General features: G+C 38.7%; 1 protein-coding gene across 5 annotated transcripts in view; it reads right to left on the bottom strand.

Moving 5' to 3' along the window:
- DOCK3 (dedicator of cytokinesis 3) overlaps window positions 1-27,608 on the bottom strand; it is a 440,374-nt gene that overhangs the window by 160,178 nt on the left and 252,588 nt on the right. For all 5 annotated transcript variants that reach the window (XM_055135368.1, XM_055135371.1, XM_055135372.1 and 2 more), the window contains exons 10-13: window positions 22,366-22,447; window positions 14,440-14,500; window positions 12,874-13,021; window positions 1,955-2,043 (exon numbers count right to left, since the gene is read on the bottom strand). In XM_055135368.1, coding sequence (XP_054991343.1) covers window positions 1,955-2,043; window positions 12,874-13,021; window positions 14,440-14,500; window positions 22,366-22,447 — 380 coding nt within the window. The remainder of the gene's footprint in view (window positions 1-1,954; window positions 2,044-12,873; window positions 13,022-14,439; window positions 14,501-22,365; window positions 22,448-27,608) is intronic.

Raw genomic sequence — 27,608 nt, 5'->3', positions numbered from 1 at the left:
TTTTCCTCTTGCTTTAGTCTAGTTTTAGGGAGGAATATGAACTCCTACTTCCAAGCAACAGCATGGAGACTTGGCACACAGGCATATACATAAGGGATTCAAAATAGTGAGAGCCATTCTAAGGATCAGCATGCTATAAAGAATCTTAAAGAAATCAAATATTTCCAGCTAAGGGTCTCAAACTTTGCAGCTTCTGGTATGAAGCTGCTCTGAGGAACTACTTAACTGACTACCAGCTGATACTGAAAGAATAAGGATAAAGAGGTTCTCAATAACAGCAAACTGCCATGCTTTGCAGTGATTGTAAACTTGCTGAAAGGGTCTGGAATGACAGTACAGTTGGTAGGGTGCTTGTCCACAAGGCTGACCCAGGTTCCATCCACAGCACCACACTATCCCCAGTTCCCACCAGAAGAGATGTCTGAGCTCAGATTCAGGAGTAAGCTCTGAGGACCATCCTGAGGTGTGGCCTTCCCCAAAACTAACTAAATAAATAAACTGTTACTTAAGGCTTATTTATACAGACAAGACCATAAAAGTTAAAAAGAAGGCTATATGAAAGAGGATAAGACATAGTTTAGAGATCAAAAACTCAGGATAACAATTTTATGTACATTTTATACTTATCTTCAAGGGTGTATAAGAGCTCAGAGGTACATAAATAGTTCTAATTCAATGAAAGAAATTTGGAAAACACAGTATTTTTTGTTTGTTTGCTTTTGGCCACACCTAGTGGTCAGGGCTTACTTCTGGCTCTGTGCTTAGGGATCACTTCTGTTGGGCTCTGGGGACACATGAGGAACTGGGAATTGAACCCAGGTTGACCACGTGCAAGGCAGGGCAAGCACTCTATCTGCTGTACTATCATTCTAGTCCCGTAGTTCTTTTCTGTTCCTCAACCCCTTTTCTGGAGTTTTGGACTACACCAGCAGTGCTTAATGTCTACTACTGGCTCTGTGTTTGGGTATCACTCCTGGTGATGCTTGGGAACAATGCAGTACTGGTTCTAACAATGGTTAGAACCAGAGTCGACTGTATGCAAAGCAAGTCTCTTAACCCCTGTACTATCTCTGGCCCCTAAACAGTATTTTTTTTTTACTTTTTGGGGTCACACCCAGTGATGCACAGGGGTTACTCCTGGCTTTGCACTCAGGAATTATTCCTAGCGGTGCCCGAGGGACCATATGGGATTCTGGGAATCGAACCCAGGTTGGCCAAGTGCAAGGCAAACTCCCTACCCACTGTGCTATCGCTCCAGCCCCCCAAACAGTATATTTTTTCCATGATTAATTGCATTGAGTACTTACAGATAAAATTATTTTGATAGATTACTATTTATGCAATTATTTAGTGTAGGAAAAAGGAAAAGGGGAAGCTGAGCTAAAATAAAAGCTGCTCTGAAACAAAGATTTTCTTCTACTCCACCCCAGTTCCCTCCCAGCCCTCTTCATCCCCAATTCTAAAATAAAGATTTCCTATTCAAGTCCATACATGACTGATACTGGCAGACTACTCATTGATCCTCTCTTTATAATCTAGCTTTTCTGGTGATGATACTAATACTAAACAGGAACAGAAAAATTATATCAATATATCTTTTTAAGGGCTGGGTACTGAGTATATAATCTTTACTCGGGAAAGCACAGACTTCACAATGTGTCAAACCACTTCAAATGCAACACTTTTTCTCTGTGGATTTAAATTGGAATTCAAGTTATGTCTCAAAGTGCATGGAATCCATCACAGAATAGAAATGTATTTTGGCTAGAAGCAATCAGGGAAGCTCTCAAAATGGAACAAAAAGAAATAATTGGAAGTGCCTAGGCATGAGAATAAATGTCTGTAAAGAACTGAACTTTGTACATGGCAACTAGTGAGAACAAATCAACAGAGAAACATGTGATCAGCAACTGCAAATGCAACACAGAGTTTTCTATCCAGAGAAGTACATCACCATGGCTTGCACTGGGGGCAGAGTACTTGGCACTGGACTTGCGGATGATATTCTCATGGACCTGGGACCACTCACTCTCATTGTTGCACCTGCAACAGAAGTACATAAGTTATGTCTATTTCGATATTCCAATGTTTAACACTAAATTTGAAAGAAAACTTCAAATTATTTTTCCTACAAAAATGAACCTATACTTAACTAAAGTCTTGATTTCTATTATGGCAAACGTAAGATTAATACTTGGAAGAAAGCACAAATTCTAAATGAATCTTTACAAATTTTTTTTTTACAAATATTTTAAAGTGACAATATGATAGTCTAATCTCTGAAGTAGCACTTTCCTTCCTGATACCTTGTCTTTTGTAGTCTTGATCTTACACAATTTCATGCATGCATATAACACCAGAGGAAAGTTCCTAATGAAGAAAATAACACCACTTGACAAGTACTACTGTTTAGAAATCACCATACTTTGTATTATCCTCATATTGTCATTCTACTGTCATTATACTACTCCCCTGCAGAAAATTCTTTTTTTTTCTGATGAAAAGAAATTTATTTAGAGAAGCGTGAGAGGACAGAAAAGGGAATACATGTTTATGATAAAGCATGACTTTTCCAGTGTGAAAAAAGCCTAATGATTCTTTTTTAAAATTTTTTTATTAGAGAATCACTGTGATGTACAGTTACAAACTCATGAACTTTTGTGTTTGCATTTCACTCATACAGTGATCATTTACCCATCCCTTCACCAGTGCCCATTCACCTCCACCAATGATCCCAGTATCCCTCTCTCCTGCAGAAAATTCTTAATGTTGCCTTTGGATCTTTGTTGCTATTTCACTGTGTATCTTTAAGTTAAACACATGAGACAGATCATAACTGTATCATAACTTGTCCCTTTCATTCTGACTTCACTCAGCATAACACGGTACAGTTTAGTTAGAAATAAGGAATTCCTCATCTTAATGATGGCATCTTGATAAAACAATTAGAATGAGGTCACTTGGAAATTCCATTTGATGTAGAATTCCCATAGCCTGATCTATCCCTTGCCTGCTGGATAGGCATATATGGAGCCACTGATTCAGAAAACAGGACCTCCATACAAAGAATAATCTCAGGATAGTTCCATATATACTCAGAAGCGTTCAATGCAGCACAATGACTTCCAAGTGGGGATCCCAATAATAGCACTCTCAGTTGCTGAACAGCAACATGAAGCACATTTTTCTAAATAAAAGGGCTTGTATAGAGGCAATTCAGAGATAAAGGATGTTGGTCACTAGCTGATTTTGTTATTCAATCATTGGCCTTTCAACTCCATAATATAAATAAGTCCCTCTGACCCAGAGATGCTGCCCCAAATTTTGAAAAATGAGGTTTCACATTTCAGAGCAGTGAAGATAGTTTCTTGTTTGAAGAATTTCTTCCACACAAAGAAAGGGAGAGAGTTAACTTTAAAATTATCATTTGTATTTTAACAGCTCAGCTGGAAATAAAAAAATGAGAGGTGCTGGCAGAAGTCCATTCAGTCACTTCTGTTTGACATGCACACAGTCCCATCTCTTCCAACCAGACAACACATCAGAGAAGTAAGTGCCCAGCTGGTGAGAATTCAAAGAACTGTCTTACAATCAGTTTTCTGTCATTTTCTAGGTTTACAAGATCAGCAGTCACTTTCTTTAACAGGAGCCTGACTATTTGCTATGACAAATTTCCCCTTTCTTCAAAAGATGGATTTGTGGGGCTGGATGTGGTAGACCATATGTTTCATGTTATGAGGCTCTTGGTTCCCTCTCATGTTCCCTCTACAAGCAGAAATATTCAAGCAAACAGTATTTAAAGTTAATTAAATTCCTCCAATATATGATCTAAATTCAGTATTTCTCCAATAACACGATCATTGGGGGTTACTCAGCATAAAGGGGCTGGTGTTTTGTCAATGACACCAAAAGTGATAAGGTACATTATTTTATTCATGTATACCTTTTAACTCAACCAATATAACTCATCTATGAGACAACAACCTTGTTCTTGCTACTCCTCTTTACTCCCTTTTGCACAATTGTGCCCTTAACAGTCTGCCTTTAACCCATTTCTTTCTTACTCTAGTAGCTTTCCTGGGCAATTTCATCTATTCTCATAGTTTCAATCACCACCCAAAGCTGCCAAATCCCAAATAAGTTTCTAGTCCTGAGTCACACTGAGGAACTTTTAAGACTGTATATTCACAGGAGAGTTTATCATCTCTCCCCCACATTGCTCCCAGAGATTCCCTTCTACTGGGGGAAATCCACTGTCTCCAGACCAGAACCTTCTAGCTCTCACCACATTCTATACATTTTGCAGTCATATCAGACATTCCTCTTTGCTTTTGTTTTTTTAAGCAGTGTCCTCTCTTCTAGATCAAAATAGCCATGTCTAATTGCCTTTCATATATCTCTTTCCAAAATACCAAAAGGAGCTACTGAAATCATCTGCAACTAAGTGGATATGGCATTATAATCCTATATTAACTAGCCCAATCACTGGGTGTAGCTTATATGGAAAAATTGTAAGTGTAAGCATTAGTTTGATTATAATGAAGCATGATTATGCTGCATCCAATCAAATTAATATTTAGAGCATAATTACTGATACTTACAGTTTTTCCTCTATCATAAGATGCATGAAGGATTGTGATTGAAAGAGGCCTATTTGCCTCTATGGCAATTCACTTTCTCCACAAGGGAGCTAACAAGCAATGAAATGGCACTTCAGCTACTACGTGAAAGCTTTTACTTAAACAAAATGAGACAAGGGATAAAGAGTTTTAGTTTTCGGTGCTGGAGCAATAGCACAGGGGATAGGGCATTTGCCTTGCATGCGGCTGACCCGGGTTCGATTACCAGCATCCCATATGGTCCCCGAAGCACCTCCAGGAGTAATTCCTGAGTGCATGAGCCAGGAGTGACCCCTGTGCATCGCCGGGTATGACCCAAAAAAGAAAAAAAAAAGTTTTAGTTTTCAACATGGAATTCAGAAGCACCAGAACAGGTGTGCTGCTTGACAAAAAGTTCAGAATATTATTCTTATTTTCTCATGTGCCAAACTTCATTCACCATTTTCATCTTTCCTCATATTTCTTGATTTCTATGTTTCTAATGGGTGTCACTCAGTTTCATCTGTAATTCTGTTTGAAGTAGGCAACCCATAAAAGCACCTAAGAAAATGTAGAGTTACTTATAAAGTCTTATGTGTGCATTCTCATAAGGGTACCGATGGAAGGAAATGGTTGGGCTATTTACCATATTTTATTTCATTTAGTTCTTATAATCCCATGTGATATGTATTATGTTCATTCTACAGGTGATTATGGGAGAGACATAGTCAAAGCAGAGGTATATGGTGGTCCCAAAAGCAGAATAAGGGATGGAGATAGAGAGGCTGAAAGATACTCTAACTTACTCCGACACCCAGCTTTATGATAACTGGTAGCTTTTCCATTTTGTTTGTATTTACATAGCTACAACTAGTCTTGATTGTCTCAGAGCTTAATTTAATGCAAACGCTCCATATTAAAAGTCCAGTTTGGGTGTATCAACTTTTATTTTGGCCTTTGGTTCCAAGTTCTAATAAAATAGAACAGATGCTTCAGCCTAGGGATTTAAAAACACTGCTGCTGAGTACCATTTCATATAGTTCTTATAGAGTACAAGAAGAAAAAGAATAAAGATTAAAAAAATAGCACACATTTCTTTATTTTCATCAAGTACTAATTGAAGAGAGTCTGTAAGATCAACCTGATACAAACTATCCAATCTGATTCATTCTGGATAACTTGCAAGCTACCTTTTTATTTTTTTATTTTTTTTTTATAATTTATTTATTTTTAATTAGAGAATCACCGTGAGGGTACAGTTACAGATTTATACACTTTTGTGCTTATACTTCCCTCATACAAAGTTCGGGAACCCATCCCTTCACCAGTGCCCATTCTCCACCACCCGTAAACCCGGCGTCCCTCCCACCCTCCCCAATCCCATCTCCCCCCCACCCCACCCTGCCACTGTGGCAGGGCATTCCCTTCTGTTCTCTCTCTCTAATTAGCTGTTGTGGTTTGCAATAAAGGTGTTGAGTGGCCGCTGTGCTCAGTCTCTAGCCCTCATTCAGCCCGCAACTCCCTTCCCCCACATGGCCTTCAACTACAATGTAGTTGGTGATCGCTTCTCTGAGTTGCCCTTTCCCCGGAACGTGAGGCCAGCCGCGAAGCCATGGGGTCAACCTCCTGGTACTTATTTCTACGGTTCTTGGGTATTAGTCTCCCACTCTGATATTCTATATACCATAGATGAGTGCAGTCTTTCTATGTCTGTCTCTCTCTTTCTGACTCATTTCACTCAGCATGAAACTTTTCATGCCCATCCACTTAACTACAAAATTCTTGACTTCCTTTTTTCTAACAGCTGCATAGTATTCCATTGTATAGATGTACCAAAGTTTCCTCAACCAGTCATCCGTTTTGGGGCATTCGGGTTTTTTCCAGATTCTGGCTATTGTAAACAGTGCAAGCTACCTTTTTATTTATTAAAAAATTTAACTTTGGAGCCAGAGAGATAGTACAGTGGGTAGGCTGCTTTTCTTGCAGTTCTGAGTCAGCCAGGAGTGATACCTGAGCACAAAGCCAGGAGTGAGCCTTAATCACCATCAGGTGTGTTCCCAAACACACAAACATTTAAACTTTCAAACTATTTCTTACAAGTTAAACATGAATGTTTTAATACAGTAATAAGGGGAAAAAGGAAATGTATAAGTTATACATAATTGTAGTGCATAAGTAGGAATATTTAAATACTTAATTTTATTCCTCTTTCTAGGCAGAAGGGCTCCCATGAGTAGCACTTTTGCCCCTTCTTCACCTTCTTCATCCTGGAAAAAGGAGTGACTTCTTTGGTCAGCTAATCTGGGAGAAGCACCCAGGTATGACTAAATCAGTTCTGCCTTTTTCTATTTTGGGGACCCATATATAGAGAGCACATACTCTCTGCCCCCTACTGTTTCACAGTGATCAAGACTTTAAAAGCGGGGCTGGAGCAATAGCACAGCGGGTAGGGCATTTGCCTTGAATCCGGCCAACCCGGTTCAAGGTCCCCCAAGCACCGCCAGGAGTAATTCCTGAGTACATGAGCCAGGAGTAATAACCCCTGTGTATCACTGGGTGTGACCCAAAAAGAAAAAAAAACACTTTAAAAGCCTTTCTGATACTGGGCTTATATTAATCATAAATTTTAGTGAACTGAATAGTGACACACTGGCCCCCCCAACCACACAAACAAAAAAAAGAAAAGATATTCCCTGATCTTGATCCTTAAAATTTGTGAATGTCAGGGGCTGGAGAGATAGCACAGCGGGTAGAGCGTTTGCCTTGCACGCGGCTGACCCAGGTTCAAATCCCAGCATCCCATATGGTCCCCTGAGCACAGCCAGGGGTAATTCCTGAGTGCAGAGCCAGGAGTAACCCCTGTGCATTGCCAGGTGTGACCCAAAAAGAAAAAAAAATTTGTGAATGTCAGCCTTAAGATAAATTTGTTCAATTTGCTGCAATGTAGATGGATCTGAAAAGTTTTATGTTGATTGAAATCAATCAGAGGGAAAACACACTCAGAATTATCCTTCTTGTGGACTATTAAAAAAAAAAAACCAAACACCTCATAGGGATTATCAAATGCCCAATGGCAACAGAAATAGAGTGGTAGAGTTGCTCTTCAGTAGGAAGCTTGGCACTAGAACAGGAGGGTGGGGAGATAACTCACTGAGGGAAACACTAGGACAATGGGGAAGGGGAAAAGTATCTGCTACAGAGGCAGGCTGTGATGTAGGAGGGAAACTGGAGATGTTGGTGGAGGGTAATGAGCACTAGTGAAGGGATTCGTGTTGGAACAATATATGCCTGAAACTCAATCATAAATATCTTTGTAACTTTGTAATTCGTGGTGATTCAATAAAAAAAATGAATTCTTGTAGTAATTACCTTATGAGGCTTCTCCCCCCATTTATTTCATATTATTTGGTCAAAAAACCTTAAAAGAATAGCAAATACAGTTATTAGAAAATATATGAATAAAAGTTAACTTGCAATGATTAATTGATATGTTTTTAACCTTTCTTAATTTGATAAAGACAGCCATATACAACACTAATGAGCACCATACTCAATACCACATAATGGGAAATATCTCCTGTCCTTTAGAGAAGCTCTTTTTTTTTTTTAATTGAATCACCATGAGATCCAGTTACAAAGCTTTCACGTTTGAGATTCAGCCACACTATGATTGAACACCCATCCGTCCACCAGTGCGCACTTTCCAGCACCAGTGTCCTCAGTAAATCCTTCTCCCCAACTCAGTCCTCACCCTGCCTCCATGGCAGGCAATTTCCCCAATACTCTCTTTCTACTTTTGGGCATTATGTTTTGCTCAAATTTTCCCACCACCATTCAAGCCTGCCTGCCAGGGGCAGATGCTAGATCATTTATTGTCCATTGTTCATTTTGAATATCATGGGTGCTATGGCCACGTACTTCTGGAATCCTTGATTGTAAATGGTTGGGTTCCAAAGACATTTATGTATGGCACTAATCTATTTTGGGATTCAATTGGGAGTCTTTGGACCAGGGCTGTTGGTGCCCTAAGATGGCGCCTAGAGGTACATTGTGAGCATGACACCCAGGCCGACCAGTGGGCAGGGACCCGAGGAGGAACAGCCTGGCACCTCTGCCGCCATGCGGCATGGAAATTTAGTCCAGGAACCTGCATACCTGGGCCTTGCTTGTGGCAGCTCTTGGTTGCCGGGATTCCATCTGGAGTAGGTGGGGAGACTGCACCTGCTCCATCTGGAGTGCCCCTGAGAAACTGGCTTGGTATGGGGCCAAGAGAGATCTCCAACTCTGTGGTGTCTTCTGGGACTCGCTGCTATGTCACTGGCTTTTGATCCCTTTCGAGATTTATTTATGGGTCTCTGAAGCAAGGCCAGTAATAGAGTTCACAGGGTGGCACTGGAGTTGGTTCATGGGGGTGATTGCCAGTGCTTCTGGCAGTATTGTGAGGTGGGGGGAGATGGCCCATTCCAACTCCGTGAAAACCTGTAGATTTCAATCCAAAACCTGCATACCCGAATTTTCAGCAGAATATATCTTGGTGAGCTCTGAGACGGTGGAGTCAAGCCAGGGGTATGGCAGTGATTTTGGATTGTAGAAGCAAGTGGCTGCTAGGAGTTCTGTTGGGCAGGCACAGGCCAACCTGCCCCCCTCCAATTTACCCCAGTCTGTTCAGCCATGCGTGGGTCCATGGCTTTTGATCTCTTTCGTGATTTATCTATGGGTCTCTGAAATAAGGTCAATAAGTGAGCCTGTATAGCTGAGCCAGACGTGGTTTGTAGGCCTGGCTCCCTTATACCTAACTTTTGTCCATATAATTTCTTGGTAAACTTGATCCCAAGTTGTTGGGGTCGGCCAAAGGCATAGCAGCAATTTTGGGGTGTCAGGAACAATATAAGAACCACTGGAATTCCTGAAGAACAGTAAGGCAAATGTGAAGAAACAATAATTAATCATTGATAAGAAATTCCCAGAGTTGAGGATTATAGGCATCAAAATCCAAGAGGCTCAAAGGGTCCCAGGGAAAATATTTCTCAATTTTACATAATGTATATAATTGCTATATATACAATAATATATGATATATAATATATTATATGTAATAATATATAATATAGTAGCACAGAGGGTAGGGCATTTGCCTTGAACATGGCCAACCCGGGTTTGATTCCTCCATCCCTCTCAGAGAGTCCAGCAAGCTACTGAGAGTATCCTACCCGCATGGCAGAGCCTGGCAAGCTACCTGTGGCATATTTGATATGCCAAAACAGTAACAAGTCTCACAATGAAGACGTTACTGGTGCCCGCTCAAGCAAATCGATGAACAACGGGATGACAGTGCTACAGTGCTACATATAATTGACTAGCATACAATACAGATATTTTATGTAATGTGGTTTTTAACATAACTGATGAAATAGTCTATTATTGCAAAAGAAATGTTTATTTGGACCTTTTTCATTGTGAAGTTGGAGAGTGATCACCACACATTGACATAACAAAATCACATGCATTTTGTTATTGTTTTGTTTCGTTTGGGGGTCACCCCCAGTGGTGCTAGAGATTACTCTTTGCAGGGCTTCTTGGAGAACCATATGTGGTGCTGGGGATTGAACTGGGTTTGTGGCATGCAAGCCAAATGCCCTAACCATTATATTATCACTTTGGACCCCTCACATGCATTATTTATAAACATTTCCTAATTCTTCCCCATTGATGGCTTTTGATCCTCGGTCTTCCTTTCCTTTTGTGTCCTAGGATCCAGTTCATCAAGCTATGGTCTGCTTGTAACTCTTGTCCCTTAAATGAAGAGGTAACATGAGATCTATATCAGACTGAACTGCATATAATTACTATCTGTGATTTTCAAAGGCATTTTGTTCATTAGTAAGTGACCTAATTTTCAGGCCTTGATACTTGCTGTGATTTTCTTAAAAGACTGTGGTGCATTCTTGTATACACATGAAACTGAATAATAGTGTCTATAAATCAGTAAAAATAATAAGACATACAGGAACTAAAATCTTCTCTGGATAAGACTGTCTCTGAATAATGAAAGTAATGATGAGATACTGCTATATTTTGCCAATTCATTATACATTTATATTTGTGGTTCTGAGAATCAAACTCAAGTCTTCACACATATGAAACATATGTTATCTCACTGAGCGATATTCTTGACCCTATATGTAAGGCTTTCATCCTTGCATAATCCTATGCTTGCAAAGACTAAAGCGGTATCAGCAGCAATTAGTAAACCCTGTAAGCTTTCAACTCAATATAACAAATGTGTCCCCTGAAACATACTAAAAAAATATTGCTGCTTCTGAGACTGATCACTGTGCTGATGTGGATTTAAAACACTAATCCTAGAAAAAAACCCTACTACTCACAAAATCAATTTCATAAATATGCAGCCGGGAGCTGTTTGGAAACCTGTTAATATTTTCAAGTGGAAAATTTATTCTACACTTTAACCCTGCTGGTTTTAAAAAATTATTTTGAATATCTTCTCTATAAAAACACCACTGTCTCCTTAGAACTGATATATTAGGTATAGCTCAGAGGCACAACTAAGAAAAAGCAATATATAAATACCACTTCTTGCAAAGTGACATGTTAGTACTGAAAGTGGTTGTTTTTAGAAGCATTTAGGTCATTTAAGCCTAACAGCATGATTTCAAGAGGAATGCTGTGCAAGCTCCTATCTACAATAAGAATAGGCACTGAAGCAAAAAAAAAAAAAAAAAAACCTGATACATGCAAAAAGATGCAATCTGGAGTGCTATCTATAAATTCCTTGTTCTTGGAAAGGATAGAGTAGAATAATATAATAATAATGATGATTTTTTATTTCTTTTAGCCATTTTCAAAGGGAGGAAAATATATCAAGAAGCAGATCTTACCAGCAATAAGTGAACAGATTAAATATAGTGAGAAAGTCTGTGACTGATACATAAAAGAGAAGACCCACCAAAAAATTTCATTTATAAGTTACTATCCCAAATAAATATCCTTATCCCATAACATATACAAACAGAGCTTGTCAAAAAAAGGCTATGAGGAGGGGGCTGGAGCGATAGTACAGCGGGTAGGGCGTTTGCCTTGCACGCGGCCGACCCGGGTTCGATTCCCAGCATCCCATATGGTCCCCCGAGCACCGCCAGGGGTGATTCCTGAGTGCAGAGCCAAGAGTAACCCCTGAGCATCACTGGGTGTGACACACCCTAAAAAAGGCAAAAAAAAAAAAGGCTATGAGGAGACTTGGGTTTTAATTTTTAATTAATAAACTGTGGTAGGTTAAAAGTCCAAATTAAGTATAATCCTGAATTAAATAAATACCTGAACTGAAGAGATAAGTCAATACAAAAAGATCCATTACAATAGATAGACCAACATCATAACTAACAGTATTAGATTTTATTTAAAAAAAACAATATTGGGTTAAAACCAAAAACTGATTTAAAATTCCCAACTAGAAATTCACTTGTTTTTAAAATTTGCTAAACTTACTTTTTCATTACTACTCTATTCTTACCTTAAGTATTTATAAAGAGAGACAGATGTGTCAGAGAGATAGTACAGGGGTTAAATAAGACACCTACCCTGCAATTAAATGCAGCTGACCCTGGTTCAATCCTGAAGATAATAAAGGATTCTACCACTTTATTCTTTTTCTTGCTTTATAAGAACAAATAACAAATATACTGCTTCTATATGAACACTAAAAATAATTTCTTGTCTGGATGGATAAGACTTACAAGATCTGTCATACACTTTCTGCAGAAGTGAACAGTAAAATCACAGCTCCTGAGAATAACGGGCTTTTCTTCAAAGACAGGACACTAGACTCGAAATAATTGTCTGAAGAAACCTGCATCAGTAGTCATGATCAGTATTATCAGTTACAATAGTTGGTGAAAGTATTAAATATGGAAGACTTTAAAAACTAAGACGCATGAAAAAATAATTATTAGCTTTTCAGTAATGAGGCTGGTTAATCTTGGAAGAGGAAATATATTCCACCAAGTTTTCCAAATTCAACTGCTTCAGAATAACCTTGAAAATCTAATTGAAAATATAGGTGCTTGGGTCTCACCACAAACTTCAAACTTTTGATCAAAATCTTTGCAACAGCAGAAAAGCAAAACAAACCCCCACTATTTCTATCCTATATACCCTGATGATTCTGGGTACCATAAGGTTTGGAGAACTGCTGCTTTCAAGGGCAGTGCTGTTATGTCTTATGTTGCAAATAATTAATATTCACAATATTACTCACGTGTAAACCTTAAGAACAAAATCCTTTTCTTCCTTTAATTCTGTGAGTGACTGTAGGACATCCAGGATGCTTAGAACAGCACATCCATATGGGCGTCTATAGTGCAGGTGAGCAGGGCCTTTCTTTGAGTCATTCAGAAGCATCCGGCCTGGAGCAGAGAAGAAAACACCAGAAAGACTGAAGGACTCCTCAATCTTCATCTACTGTCATCCAAAAATGCTCCAGCCCTCAATCAACTTTTTGACCTACCCCTAAGCCAATACTCATTTATGGTAACCTGAGAGAAAAAATAACTGGTTTCAGGAATTTCTTAAAAAATACATAAGTTTATTTAAACTTCTGAGGCAGATTAAGGATATAAAGTTTAATATTTGGCTGTTAGGTAACAACTATATATGCACAGATAAAAAGAACAATGTTATATTCTTCCAATCAAATTCTGCTGTCAAATTTGCTCTGAACCACTGCTGGAGTAAGTAGAAAGTGGGTAAGAGTTTACATTTCTTGCTTGTCAAAGCTGTGCTTACTGGTGGCAAGAGAATTGCAAATGAAAACTGGAACTCCCAAAAATTGTTTAAGCAAAGCTACACAAAACAAAAAGCAAAAGTGTGGTAAATACTAGGCTAATGATTTGTTGGGGAGGGATTAAAAAATATTTTGGGGGCACATGACATCTGGAATAACCTCCTTTTTTTCCTCTTCCTGTTCCTCTCCTTTTCTTATTTTTAACTTATTATTTTTTTTTTCTTTTTGAGCCACACCTGGCAATGCTTAGGAGTTACTCTTCGCTCTGCACTCAGGAATCACTCCTGGTAGTGCTCAGTGGACCACATGGGATGCAGGGATCAAACCTGGGTTGGCCGCATGCAAGGCAAACGCCCTCTCCGCTATTCTATCACTCCGGCCCTCTCCTCCTTCTAACTCCTTCCCCTTCCCTGTCTCTTTCTCCTTTCTATTTCCTAAATAAAACTATTTTACTTCATCAAATATTTTTGATGAAAATATACAAGATATGCCAAAATATCTATGAAAGAATATTTGGTAAACCATATGCTACATATTATGTTCTAAACTTGAAATGAGGCTGGGCAATAGCAAAAACTTTCAAATTGGGTGGGATATAGGTTAGATACCACCACCTACTATAGAAATGACTATAACTCTAGTTTTGTGGAAGAAGTATAGTTACATACTTTTGGATAAAAAAAACACAGTGAAGGCCATTTTTTGTTTATTAAATTAGCAATCCAAGAAACCCTCTCTAAAAACTCTGAGGCGGAAGGCTGGTATAACACTTGGGACATCATGACGGAGAGAATGAAAAAAAAAACTGATAACTTAAGACAAAAGGTTGGGCAAATATAAATATGAAATACAATGTGTCAAGTGAAGGAAAAATAGATTCGTTTATATAAAACTCAGTTACCATAGCAGCTGAGACTAAGGTAGAATTCCAACCCAAATGAGACTAAACCTGGATCTGAAATAATAAAGATCATACATAGTATATAATTATCTCAAGTTGGGCTTCTCTTAGTCATATTAGTGGATAAGGTTGTACAGTACCTATTCGTATCACATGTGCAACTATATATAAATCTCTCTTCATATCTTTGCTGCTCAGGTCCTAAGAAAAGAGAAACAAATAAGACAATGTAAATAATTAAACATGCAAAAAAATAATTAAAACTTCAGTTTGAACCTCATATTGATTTGCTTTTGTCATTTTTAACCTACATTACGAGTTGCAGTGGGAGGTTTAATGAACATAACAGTTTAGCATTAATGAGATCATTGCAACGAAAGTTTGAATACCTTAAATGTCTTTGAAAGTTAATTTTATTGACAATATTCTCAGTTTTAATTTATTCATTCATTTAAATTTGTAATTAAGGTAACATAGTTTACAACAGTGTTAATATTTATGCGGTAAAATTGAGCAACAAGGTTCTTTCTTATAACACTTAAGAACTTTAATATCTGCAACAGACAGTTCAAAGCACTGGAGTCCACACTTTGGATATGGAAACACTTAGTTCAATATGTAGCACCACAAGGTCCCTCAAATATTGCTGGGATAACCAGCAATCATCAAGCCAAGAGTAGATCCTGAGCACCTATCCAAAATTTTAAAACACTTGCAAGAATTTTCACATTAGAAATATTAATGACACAGCCTTATTCGTGTCTTTTTCTAATGACATAAAAATGTATTGGGCTAGAAAATTTCAGTGAAGAAAAAAACCTCAAAAGCACATTAATTCTTTAAATCTAAAAGTTTATTCTTTCACTCTGGGAGGAAAACTGAGGCACAGAAACCCAAGAGGGAATCCAGAGACAATAGTGCAGGGAAATCAATATATTGGTATAAAGTTTGGTGTTGGAATGTTGTAGACATAAAATCCTACCATTGGCAGTACTGTAAAACTGCAAAGCAGTGATTAAAATACACTTTTTTTTAAGTTTATTCTCCACTAATTTTGAGTTTATTCTGTTTTCCATGAATGATTATTATATACTAGATACATTATTATATACCAGATACTTAATCTCATATACTAGACATGAGACATATAGATTAAGTCTTAGTAAGATAAATTTGATTACAATTTCTAAATTTAAATATGTATTATTTGTTCTAAAGTTTAAAGTTAATAATAACCACCTGGAAAATTTTAAGGTAAATAAATCTCCAAGTAAGTAAATGTAATTCAGAAATTAAAAATTTTAAAACTAGAATTATGAAGATAATTTTACATATTGAATTATTTGTATTTTGAACATACTAAAATGTTTGACTGTATACATATATATATGAATACATAGTATTCAAAACAATAAAATTTCCTTTAAGACACAATGTTTCAGATTTTTCATCACGTCATCAACTCACATCCTATGGCTGTGAATTTATTATGGTTGATGAGGCAAACTCTATATTTAATGGAACAGGTACTCATGATTTCTCTTTTCACTTCTAGGAAAACATTCTTTTTTTTGCTTTTTGGGTACACCTAGTGATGCACAGGGGGTTACTCCTGGCTCATGCACTCAGGAATTACTCCTGGCAGTGCTCGGGGACCATATGGGGTCCTGGGAATTGAACCCAGGTCGGCCACGTGCAAGAGAAACGCCCTACCCACTGTGCTATCGCTCCAGCCCCGAACATTCTTGAGTACATTTTCTTCCCATTTTTCTTCTTTTTAATGGTCTCAGATATTTGTTTTATGTTCAATAAAGCATAGAAAGGGACAAACAAGCAATCAAACAGCAATTATGATTTTGACTGAACTTTGAGATTTAGAATTTGCTTTATTTATTTAGGCTTTTTTAAAATTGAAAAATAGTGAGATAGATCATTATAAAGCTGTTCATGATTGGGTTTCAGCCATAAAATGACCCAATACCCATCCCTCCACCAGTGTACATTTCCCACCACCAATGACCCCCATTTCCCTCAACCGTGAATCCCCAACCCCCCAACTCCAACCTGCCTCTATGGTGGGCACTTTTCTTCTTTCTCTCTCTTTTTTTGCGCATTATGGTTTGCCATATAGATACTAAGAGGTCATTGTGTTTGTTCAGGGCATTCAGTACTTTTATCAGGAAGGTAAGGCTGGAACAGCTTTTTTAACTGGGTGGCAGCTTTGGGGTATGGACATGACTGCCAAGGCTACTGTAAGTATAGGGAGGTGGGGGGAGGTAGCCCATTCAAACCCTGAGAAAGCCTGGAGATATCAGCCACAGAACCCTCATAGGCAATTTTTCAGCAGATTATATCTTGGTGAGGTCCACCCTGATATGGTGGAGTCTGGCCAGGGGCATGGTGGTGATTTTGGGTTGTGGGAACAAGCAGCTGCCAGGGACTCTGCTTGACCATGCACCAGGCTGAACAAAGGCCCTCCAATTTACCCTGGTCTGTTCAGCCTTGCATAGTCCAAGATTAACTGTGGCTTTTGATCTCTTTTGAGATTTATTTATGGGTCTTTGAGGCAAGGTCAGTAAAAAAGCTTACATGGTAGCACTGGACTCATGGAGGTGACTGCTGGTGCTTCCAAAAGTATATGGAAGTGGGGGGAGAAAGCCTGGAGACTTCAGTCACAAAACCCGCATATCTGAATTTTCAACACGTTAATATCCTGAAGAGGTCTGTCCAGAGATGGTGGAGTATGGCCGGAGCATGGTGGATATTTTGGATTGTGGGAGCAAGTGGCTGCCAGGGGCTCTTGCTTGGGCATGCACAGGCTGACCCATGCCCCTCCAATTTACCCTGGTCTGTTCAGCCTTGCATGGGTCCAAGATTAACTGTGGCTTTTGAGCTCTTTCAATATTTACTTATGGGTCTCTGAAGCAAGACCAATAAAAGAGCTTGTATAGCTGAGCCCACAGTGATTTGTGGATGTGGCTCCCACATATCTAAGTTTTGGCCATTTAATTTCTTGGGAAACTTGGTCCTGAGTTGTTGGAGTCTGGCTAGAAGTACAGTGGCAGTTTTGGAGTATCAGGAAGCCTGAAGGTGCCATCAGGCTGCTGATGCACTCATCCCTCGAATACAGGTTGACCTGCTGGCAGCAACACACTCCCGTTATGTAGGCTTTTGAATCACACCCACTGGTGCTCAGAGGTTACTCCTGGCTTAGGGCTTAGGGGTCTCTCTGGCATTGCTTGAGGGACCATGCAACTTGTAAAATGTAACCCAGAGGTCTTGCATGCAAAGCATGTATTCTAGCCCTTTGAACTACCTCTCTGGCCCAAGTTTCCATTATTTAAAAACCCTATTGCAGGTTAGAGTGGGGGCAAGAGAAAGGGCAAGCAAGGCATCTACAATGCAAACTGTAAGGTCTCACTCCTAGACTGTTTTTTTTTTTAATGCCTCTGTAGAGTAGACCAGAACAAATGAAAGGAAAGAAACAACATAAGGGAACAACACATATCGAAAGGTAACAGAACTTGAAAGTTGTTCTACAGAAAAGAGCTTACCTGGAGGATACAGGGGATAGATGGGAGGGGTCCTGGGGACACTGGTGGAAAGAAGTGAACACTCTTGTGGTAGGTATGGTATTAGAAAGATGTATACATGAAATTCCACCATTAACAATGTTGTAAATCATGATATCTCAATAAAAACCAAAATAATAATAATAAAGGAAAAGGAGACATTAAAAACTGATGGGAAATGATGAAACAGAGGCTTCTAGATTCTAGATACTTATTTCTCCAAACTCTTGACGAAGTAATAACATATACTTACAATGAAATAGATTCTGAAACAATTTAACATAAAAATTAGTATCAGGGGCTAGATAAATAGTACATCAGGTACTATCCAAAGGAAAGGTACACTACCATGCATGTACCTGACCTGGGCTTGATCCCCAGTATCATATATGGTCCCTTGAGTCCCACTAGGGTGCAGAGCAAGGAGTAAACCCTATGCACAGCTAGGTTTAGCTCACCCATCCCCCTTACTCCCAAATAAGATGATGCTAATCAGTGTGAGAAATTTTAAGTAATTTGCTTTTTGGGTCACACACAGCGATGCTCAGGGGTTACTCCTGGCTCTGCGCTCAGGAATTGTTATTGTTCCTGGAGGCACTCGGGGGACTGTATGGGACCTGGGAATCGAACCCAGGTCGGCTGCGTGCAAGGCAAATGCCCTACTCATTGTACTATTGCTCCAGCCCAAAATTATTTTTCTATTCCCATATAATTTCATAGTTACTAAGCATATACTCTTTAAGACTTTAAGTACCAAGTATGGCTATTCATGTTAAAATACACAAAACACCTTTGAAATCAAGAAATGAAAAGTGGATTTGACCATTTATTCTGTAAGCAGGGTTTGAATTTAAGATTTACTTCTAAGACTAACCACTCCCCCTATAATATTACATAACTAGGTAGCTGATTCCCAACTATATAGTTGGTAGAAAAAGCAATCACTGGAGCTCAGTATCTTAGTTACACCAATGCTCCATTTGAAATATGGCAAAGTCAAATTCATTTCCTTGTGCCTAGACTGCTCTTTTTTCTATAGAGCTATGGACTTTTAAAAAAGAAATCAAAGCCATTTATATTTGTGCTTCAGAAAAGAGGGCAATGTTTTAGTATATGTAGAGTTAAAACAAGTTCTTTTTTTTTTTCCCTTCGGCTTTTTTGGGTCACACCTGTCGATGCACAGGGGTTACTCCTGGCTCATGCACTCGGGAATCACTCCTGGCAGTGCTCAGGGGACCATATGGGATGCTGGAATCGAACCCGGGTCGGCCTCGTGCAAGGCAAATGCCCTACCCACTGTGCTACTACTTCACCCCCAAAACAAGTTCATTCTTAATTCCAAGAAATAGCCACCTAAAATTGTAGGTTGAAATGTTAAAGAGTATAAATAAGTATGTAAAATATTGTGCCTACTAATACAGGGAATACAGAAGAATTTCATTCTCTGAAATGGTAACTCAACTAAACACGTAAACATTCTTTTTTTAGATAACAAATCACACAAATATGTAATGCCTCCTTCCTAACATCATTCCCGACTAGAGAGTTTTCAAATTTAACAAGGGAAACAAAATAAAACAAAAACATAAGGTTGACTAAACAACTTAAACTCTCAGGGTTATGCCATGAATAATGAGCTGCATGTAGTTTTGAAGGCTATTTGAGTGACCCCATAAAACCTAAATTTGTATGGTCCCCTTTTCTTAGCACTATGTTAAACTAACGTTGGCATGGATCAAAACTATGGGGTGCCAGAGAGGTAGTATAAGCAGGGAACGCTGTTGCCTTGCATGCAGGTGTCCCAGGTTAGATCCCTGACACTCTCATAGGCTCCCCAGAACCCTGTCAGGAGTAAGCTAGGAGCACAACTGGGTGTGGCCAAACTCCCGCCCCACCAAAAGAAGTGTTTTGTATCTATATTGCAAACCATAATGCCCAAAAGTAGAGAGAGTATGGGGGAAACTGTCTGCAATAGAGGAGAGGGTTGGGATGAGGGATGGGCCTGGAGGAGTGGATGCTAGGGACATTGGTGCTGGAAAATGTGCACTGGTGGAGGGATGGATGTTTGATCACTGTATGACCAAAACTCAAACTTAAAAGCTTTGTAGCTTTGAATTACGGTGATTCAATATAAAGAAACAACAACAACCAAACACTGTGGCTGCATTTCTTACTTACTCTGAAAGTTTTTAGCACATATGCCAATCTGAAAAGTCCCTTTTAGCCCACAAAAGGAACTCAAATCTTAGATTAAAAAACAAAAACAAAAAATATGTTCAGCAAATTTATTATTTCAACCAGCGTAAAGCTTAAATATGAAAATCTTGGCCAACAGAAATCTGCTATAAAATGTCTTGCTTTTTGCAAAACTTCACATTTTTTAGATCTTTTAAAAAAAAAATTGGGAAGTATGGACTAAGGAAAAGACTCAAAGGATTTCAGCACTTTGGTCCCTGGCAGTTCATGGTCTTCTGAGCGCTGCTGAGTGGTCCTGAGTGGTCCCACTTGCAAACAACACCAAAAGAACAAATATCAACTATTTCTTTTGCTGTTTTAATCAAATAATATCAGAAAATCAGGATCTAGAAAAATCTTCTATGGTCCCTGATACATTCTAAACAGAGGGGTATCTCATCTCATTCTAATTCTGTTTCAGAAAGGCAGCCCCAGATAATCACATTAGCATTTAGCCACTTTCATTTCAGAGGCTCTCCCCTCCTACAGTTTTGAAACCGAAATCCTATTAACTGCAGTTTGGACTTTAACCCTTGTTCCTTTTCTTTTGAATAGAGAGCACAGATCTTCATTGATTAAACAACTGCAACTCTCATCTCCATGGATCTACTTTTTCTTTTTTTTATTTTCCTGCTCCTTTTTGCTGTATTATTTCCTATGCATTTAATACTAAGTTCAAAGATGGACAAAAATCATTTTAGTTTTAACTAGGTTTATTAATATTTCTGTACATCTGGGAAATTTTTTTTTAAAGCTATCCTGTGAAAATAGTTTCTGACTGCAGTTACATTTTAAGTTTTAAAAGATAAAGCTGTAGTAAATGAATTTAAAAGTTAGGCAAATAAATTCAATTTATCTTCCAGAGAGTCACATATCAGATCTCTAGATAAATGCCATTTGTGTTTAAGAGGCACAATGTAGACTTTGAGACACAAAGTCACTCATTAATCATGTACCATACCCAGAGAAGTGGATCTCTGAGACTCCTTATACTTAATGGATTTTGAGACACCTTAGTATGAGTAAAACGGTCAAAATAGGTTAAAAGTTTAATTACAGTTCTATTTATCTTCAGCAAATAAGTCAAATAAAAAAAATAGGACTGGTGCTAGAGAGTTATACTGGGATAAGGTACTTTCTTTGCACATGGCCAACCCTGGTTCCATTCCTTGCACCAACTATGATCCTCCAAGCACTGCAAGGATTAATCCTTGAGCACAGTCAGGTGTGCTTCTCACACTGAAAAATAAATAATAATAATAAAAAAACATAAAACAAACTGTACAGATTTTTAACTGGGTAACATAGTTAATCAGAATCAACTTAAGGGAAATCCAAGCTAATGTGGTTTGGTATTGTGAGATTTAATGATTTTCAATAAGCACATTACCAAGCCTTCTGTGTCCTGATGAGTCTATGACCTTAAGAGACTATGAATAACAGCACGGTTATTCGGAAAAAACTAAAGTACAGAAAAAAACTAAAGTACAGAAAAAAACTAAAGTACAGATCATAGCAGATAAAGACCCTCCATTCGGTATTTGAAAGAGAAGACCATTTAGTTAGTCTCTTTTTAAATGTATTCTTTAAAAAAAAACCTGCAAAACTATCAATTCAGTGAATGCCTTTAGAGAAACTATTCATACATAACAGGATATTTCCCAATGGCTTTAAGTAAGAATTTTAAGAATTTTCTCAAATTTTCAGTATCTATCATATTTAATATCTTATGAGACTTATATCAACAGAGGTACTTGAGAGTCAGAGTGGTCCCCTGTGCCCTGCCAGGAATGTTCTCTGAACAGAGTCAAGAGTAAGACCTGAGCACAGCTGGGTGTGGCCCAAAAACTAAAAAGAAAGGAATACAATTATTTCTTTAATAATAATTGAGAACTGTGGCTAATTTCAATTTTCCTGGGGCCGGAGCGATAGCACAGCGGGTAGGGTGTTTGCCTTGCACGCGGCCGACCCGGGTTCGATCCCCGGCATCCCATATGGTCCCCCAAGCACCGCCAGGAGTAATTCCTGAGTGCAAAGCCAGGAGTAACCCCTGAGCATCGCTGGGTGTGACCCAAAAAGCAAAAAAAAAAAAAAAAAAAAAAAAATTTCATTAACACTTGATAGGAACAGAAATCAAGTCGCAATCTCTCCAGCGTAAGAAAATAAAGGATAAGTGCTTGTTTCCTGGGTGACAATATCCACATAGGAAGCCCCCAAACAGAGTCAATAGCAGAGAAGACAAAGAGAATTTACACATACTGTAAAAAGAGCACACATTCGTTCTATCTTCTCTGGATTCCGTGGCCCACCATTCTTGTTCAGTCTCACCAGAAACCGCTCACTGAAATGTAGGAGAGATAGAGAGAAATGTAATAGACTTTATGTTCTGGAACAAGTAAAACTGACATTTACAGATAAACCTTAATGGTTTCAGAACATCTCAAGTGACAGGCAAGATCAAACTACATGTCTAGTGGCAGGACATTATATTTATCTCCAAATATCACACGATAGATATCATTAGCTGCTTAAGAAGTATTTTTCTTTACTTTTTTTTTCTTTACTGGCTCTTATCTCTCTGAGAGCAGCAATGAGGATTGTCTTATTCTTCCCCAACCCCACCAGAGTTGTAGGCATAATGATAAGCAAATAATGAATAAATACATCTCTGATGTGAATACTCAAATCATTATAAAAATATTTCTCATACTGGATCCCAAAGAATCTACATTACTCAATTCATATTTTCCTGTCTTCTTATACTTGTGACTCAAAACTCTAGAGAATCATTTTAGGGCTTAGAAAAAAGAAAAAATGTTATAGAAATTCACAAAAATTTGGGTGAAAAGTCAAAGAGAATAATATAGTTTAAGTCAAACTTGAAATTTAGGTGGTAGGGAACAGGGTTAGGACCTATGTGCTGCATGTGCCCCATCTGGATTTGATTCCTGGCACTACAAGCTTCACTCGGTATACCCCAAGCACTGCCAGGTATGGCACTGAGGCCTCAAAGCTTTGGGGTGGCTGGAGTGGTCCTCAGCACTGCAGGGCCCAAGTAGCACTGAATCCACAGGCAAACATCTGCTGAAATGTCTCTGCTTTCTCATATCCTTCCTGTGCCTGCCAAGGATCTTATTCACATCTCTTCATCTCAAGATTCCCTATCAACTATAACAGAAAATAACCATGGCAAAGACAAAATATATGATATCAAAAGTAGTTTGCTACATCTGTGTCCAAAGCCATGTACTCAGTACACATACGTGGTATCAAAGAGCCAATATTAAATACAGTAGCATATTTACAAGATGCTATAATACCAAATGTACATATTGCTTAATTTTTTGCCTTTTTATTGTTATCCGATTTTATTTTTATAAGATTTTTTAATTAAATCACTGTGAAATAGACCCTTACAAAGCTGTTCATGATTAAATTTCAGACACACAATATTCCAACACCCATCCCTTCATCAGTGTACATTTCCCAGCACCAGGGTCCCAGTTTCCGTCCCATCACCAACCCCCCTCCCCAACCTGCCTTTTATGGCAGGCACTTTCTCCCTCCTCCCCCTAGCCCCCCATTTTGGGCATTGTGGCTTGCAATATGGACACTAAAAGGTTATCGAGTATATCCCTTTACCTACTTTTAACACTCAGTTCTTGTCCAGAGTGATTATTTCCAACTATTCTCATACTGGTTCCTATTGCTTAACTTATCTATCATTTGTTCATTTAGTCAACAAATGGTTAAAGGTTGTGTGTTAAATATAAACATGGAACTACAGAAACAACTTGAGGTGGGGGCAGATCCAAAATGGTAAAAAAAGAACAGTTTTGTAATACTCCAGTATTACACAAAAATTGCAACCCTGCAAGATTATCACTTATATCTGAGGGAGTGATAAACACATTTTGGGTCAAACAACAACTGAGGGCATTTGCTACATCTAAATCAGCACTGCAAAAGTATACAGAATAAGCCCCAGTAAAAAGCAAATGGCAAGTGGCAAAATGCAAAATGCTCATATGAAATTACAATAAATTCCTCTCAACAATTTCTCTAAATGTTAATAGATGTGACTTAACAATCAAAAGGCACAGAGAAGGCCAGAGCAATAGTACAGTGGGTAGGGCATTTGCCTTGCACATGGCCAACCCAGGTTCAATTCCCAGCACCCTATATGGTACCTCAAGCCTGCCTGGAGTGATCCCTAGTACAGAACCAGGAGTAAGCCCTGCACATCTCTGGACCTGGTCCAAAAACAAAATAGAAAAAAGAGATAAAGAGAGGGAGAGGGGCTGGAGAAATAGTACAATGGGTAGGGTGCTTGCCTTGCACACAGCTAACTGGGTTCAATCTCAGGCCAGATATATGGTCCCCTGAGTCCAACCAGGAGTGACCCCTGAGTTCAGAGCCAGGAGTATGCCCTGAGCACAGCTGGGTGTACCTCACACACAAAGAAAGGTATAGGAGGAATAAATGGATCAAGAAACAAAAGACAACCACCTGCTGCTTACAAGAAACACACATGAACTCTCACAGTAACACTCAGAGTAAAAGGCTGGAAAACAATCCATATATGCTAATGGTAGATTAAAAATGAAAACAAAACATAAATAGACATTACTATATACTGGTTAAGATATCAACAGATCAAGAATATCTAACCAAAAAATTTAAATTAAAAAACAGTTTTGTTGGGGCTGGAGCACTAGCACAGCGGGTAGGGCGTTTGCCTTGCATGCAGCAGACCCGGGTTTGATTCCCCAGCATCCCATATGGTCCCCTGAGCACTGCCAGGAGTAATTCCTGAGTGCAGAACCAGGAGTAACCCCTGTGCATCACCAGGTGTGACCCAGAAAGCAAAAATTAAAAAGTTGGTGCACATATGCTGCCTAAGCCCATGTGCTGCTTGTGCCCACGTGGCCGAGCACATGTGTCGCCCGCATCTCCCCTCTTGAGATGTGTACTTTCATGCTCTCATACTTTTGTGTCTAAAGCTCAGTTATGTGTAGGGGCTTCCTCCACCCTTGGAGAAGCCCATGTTCTCTCTTGAGCGCGTTATTTTCACTATTCTCTCTCCCACTTATCTCTTTCTCCTTCCCTCAGAAATCTCTAAATAAAATCTATTTACTTCAAAAAAATTAAAAAATAAAAAATAAATTAAAAAGTTTTGGTTTTGGGCCACATCCAGTGGTATTCAGGGGCTATTCTTGGTTCTGTGATCCATGGTGGTATTCATGGAAACATATGCAGTGTTGGGGATCTGAACAAGATCTGCAGCTGTATTCTCTTGCAAAGCAAATACATTACCTCTTTTTACTTACTCTCTTAAAATAACCAAAAGGTGTTTGTGACCCTGTAAATCTTTATTAGCACATATACGAAGGACATAAAACAATTAATTAAAAAAAGAAAAAGTATGCATATATATGTTCCCTGCAGTGCTAGCTACAATAGTTAGGATATGAAAACAACTCAAATACTTAATGACAGATGAATGGATAAAGAAGCTTTGGCATATATACACAATGAAATACTATGCCACTGAAAGAAAATATGAAATCTTGCAGTTTTCTGTGAATGGAATTGGAGGGTATCATGTTAAATGAAGTAAGTCAGAAGGAGTAAAACAAATTATAGGTCATCTCACTCATCTGTGGTATAGAAAGAAACAAAATAAGGAAATAGAAAATATTGAATCTGGTCAAATCCTTGGTCTATAATTGCAAAACTGATGACCAAGACAGTGGGGGGAGGGCAGGGGTTAGTGTAGAGAAGTGGGAGACATAGGGTGTTGAATGGGAATGGTGATGGAGGGTCTTTGGCACTTCAGTGGTGATGGAGTAGTAACCATGTTCATCAAGAATATGAAAATTAACACTATTGTAACCACGTTACCTATATTATAATTTAAGGACCAAAGAGATAACAGATAAGGTGCTTGCTTTGCATACTGCAACCCAGATTTGATCCCCAGCGCCACATGAGCCCTGCCACAAGTGATCCCTGAACACTGAGCCAGGAGTAAGCCCTGAGCACAGCCAGATGTAGTCTAAAAACAAACAAAAAATGCTTTAAATGCACCCCTGCTCTCTATTTGGGGAAGCTTTTTCTCCTCTAACATGCCTACACTTGCTAATGTGCTCTATCTAATAAATCTCTCTCTAGGGTTTTTAGGTTTGGTAAATTCTTTTATCTGCTCACTTGTGGTAGTGCTGACAGAAGCAATGTGTAATATTTACATGCTTGGCTCAAAAAACTATTATTGTATATCTCCAAGTTCTTTTCCCTTCCAGACACCTGGAGTGGGGATGTCCCTAAGGCAACTTTCACTCAGTCATCATGTTAGTCATGAGTTTAGTTTGAGTTTATTCTACAATTGCATAGATAAGACCCTATTTACTGCAAATTTACCCACCCAGTGTGGATAAACAAGCAACAGATATACTTCTTTTATCTTTTTGTTATTCTATTTGATAAAATAATTGAGCTATCCTATTATATAACAGATACAGTTAACAGTTAACAATGAACTGTTAATATAATAGAAGTATAAAAGCAATTTTAAGAATTTTGTATCTTTTTTTTTTCTTTTTGGGTCACACCCAGCAATGCTCAGGGGTTACTCCTGGCTTTGCACTCAGGAATTACTCCTGGCGGTGCTCAGGGGACCATATGGGATGCCGGGGATCGAACCCGGGTCGGCCGCGTGCAAGGCAAATGCCCTACCCGCTGTGCTATAACTCCAGCCCCAATTCTGTATCATTTCAAGAAAATTTATCATTACTGCTCTACTCTTCTTTGGAAAGAAGATATATAACCACTCTTAACAAAACACTACCACTCTATGTCTCAAGGACAAACACACAAAGAGGCTGAAGTCTGGAGACTATTAATATTCACAGAGTGGAGATGATATTGGAGGAACTACAGCAGGCTCTAGAACAGAGACAAAAGGATATGTTAACAAATTCCTTGGGAGGGCTGAGGCTAGTTCAAAGGGCTGAAGCTCAGGATGTGTATGCATGAGGTCCCGAGTTTGACCTTGGCAGTGCAGGGCCCTCTGAGCACTGCCTTATTTTACCCTGGTGTGGTCGCCAGCACTGCTGGACCCTAAGGCCCCCATCACTAGGTTCTAACATTGAAACAGTGGGCCTGTATTACTGGACTGTATTACTGTATTACTGTAATACTCCAAGCACTACCAGAAAAACAAAAAATAAATAAATAATTTCTACATAGACTGAGTTATTGACATCACAATCCATACTCCTCTGTCCCTTGAAAGGACGTTCCTAAGGCAGTTTCACAGAGCCCCCAAAGTTTTGCATTTCCTAGAGTCTTTCATGTTGTAGTTTTACCTGGCCTTCAGTTTGTGAAATTCACAAAACTGTTTTTTTTTAATCCCCCAAAATTTTTGGTATACAGCTAATTGTTTTTTATTTTGCTAGTATCAATAATGAGTATGACAAATTCTGCTTTCCTTTAACATTCAA

Source organism: Sorex araneus, chromosome 4, assembly GCF_027595985.1.
Source record: "Sorex araneus isolate mSorAra2 chromosome 4, mSorAra2.pri, whole genome shotgun sequence".
NCBI classification, from domain to species: Eukaryota; Metazoa; Chordata; class Mammalia; order Eulipotyphla; family Soricidae; genus Sorex; species Sorex araneus.
The sequence above is the reverse complement of the archived record's forward strand: the minus strand, read 5'-3'. Positions and strand labels throughout refer to the sequence as shown.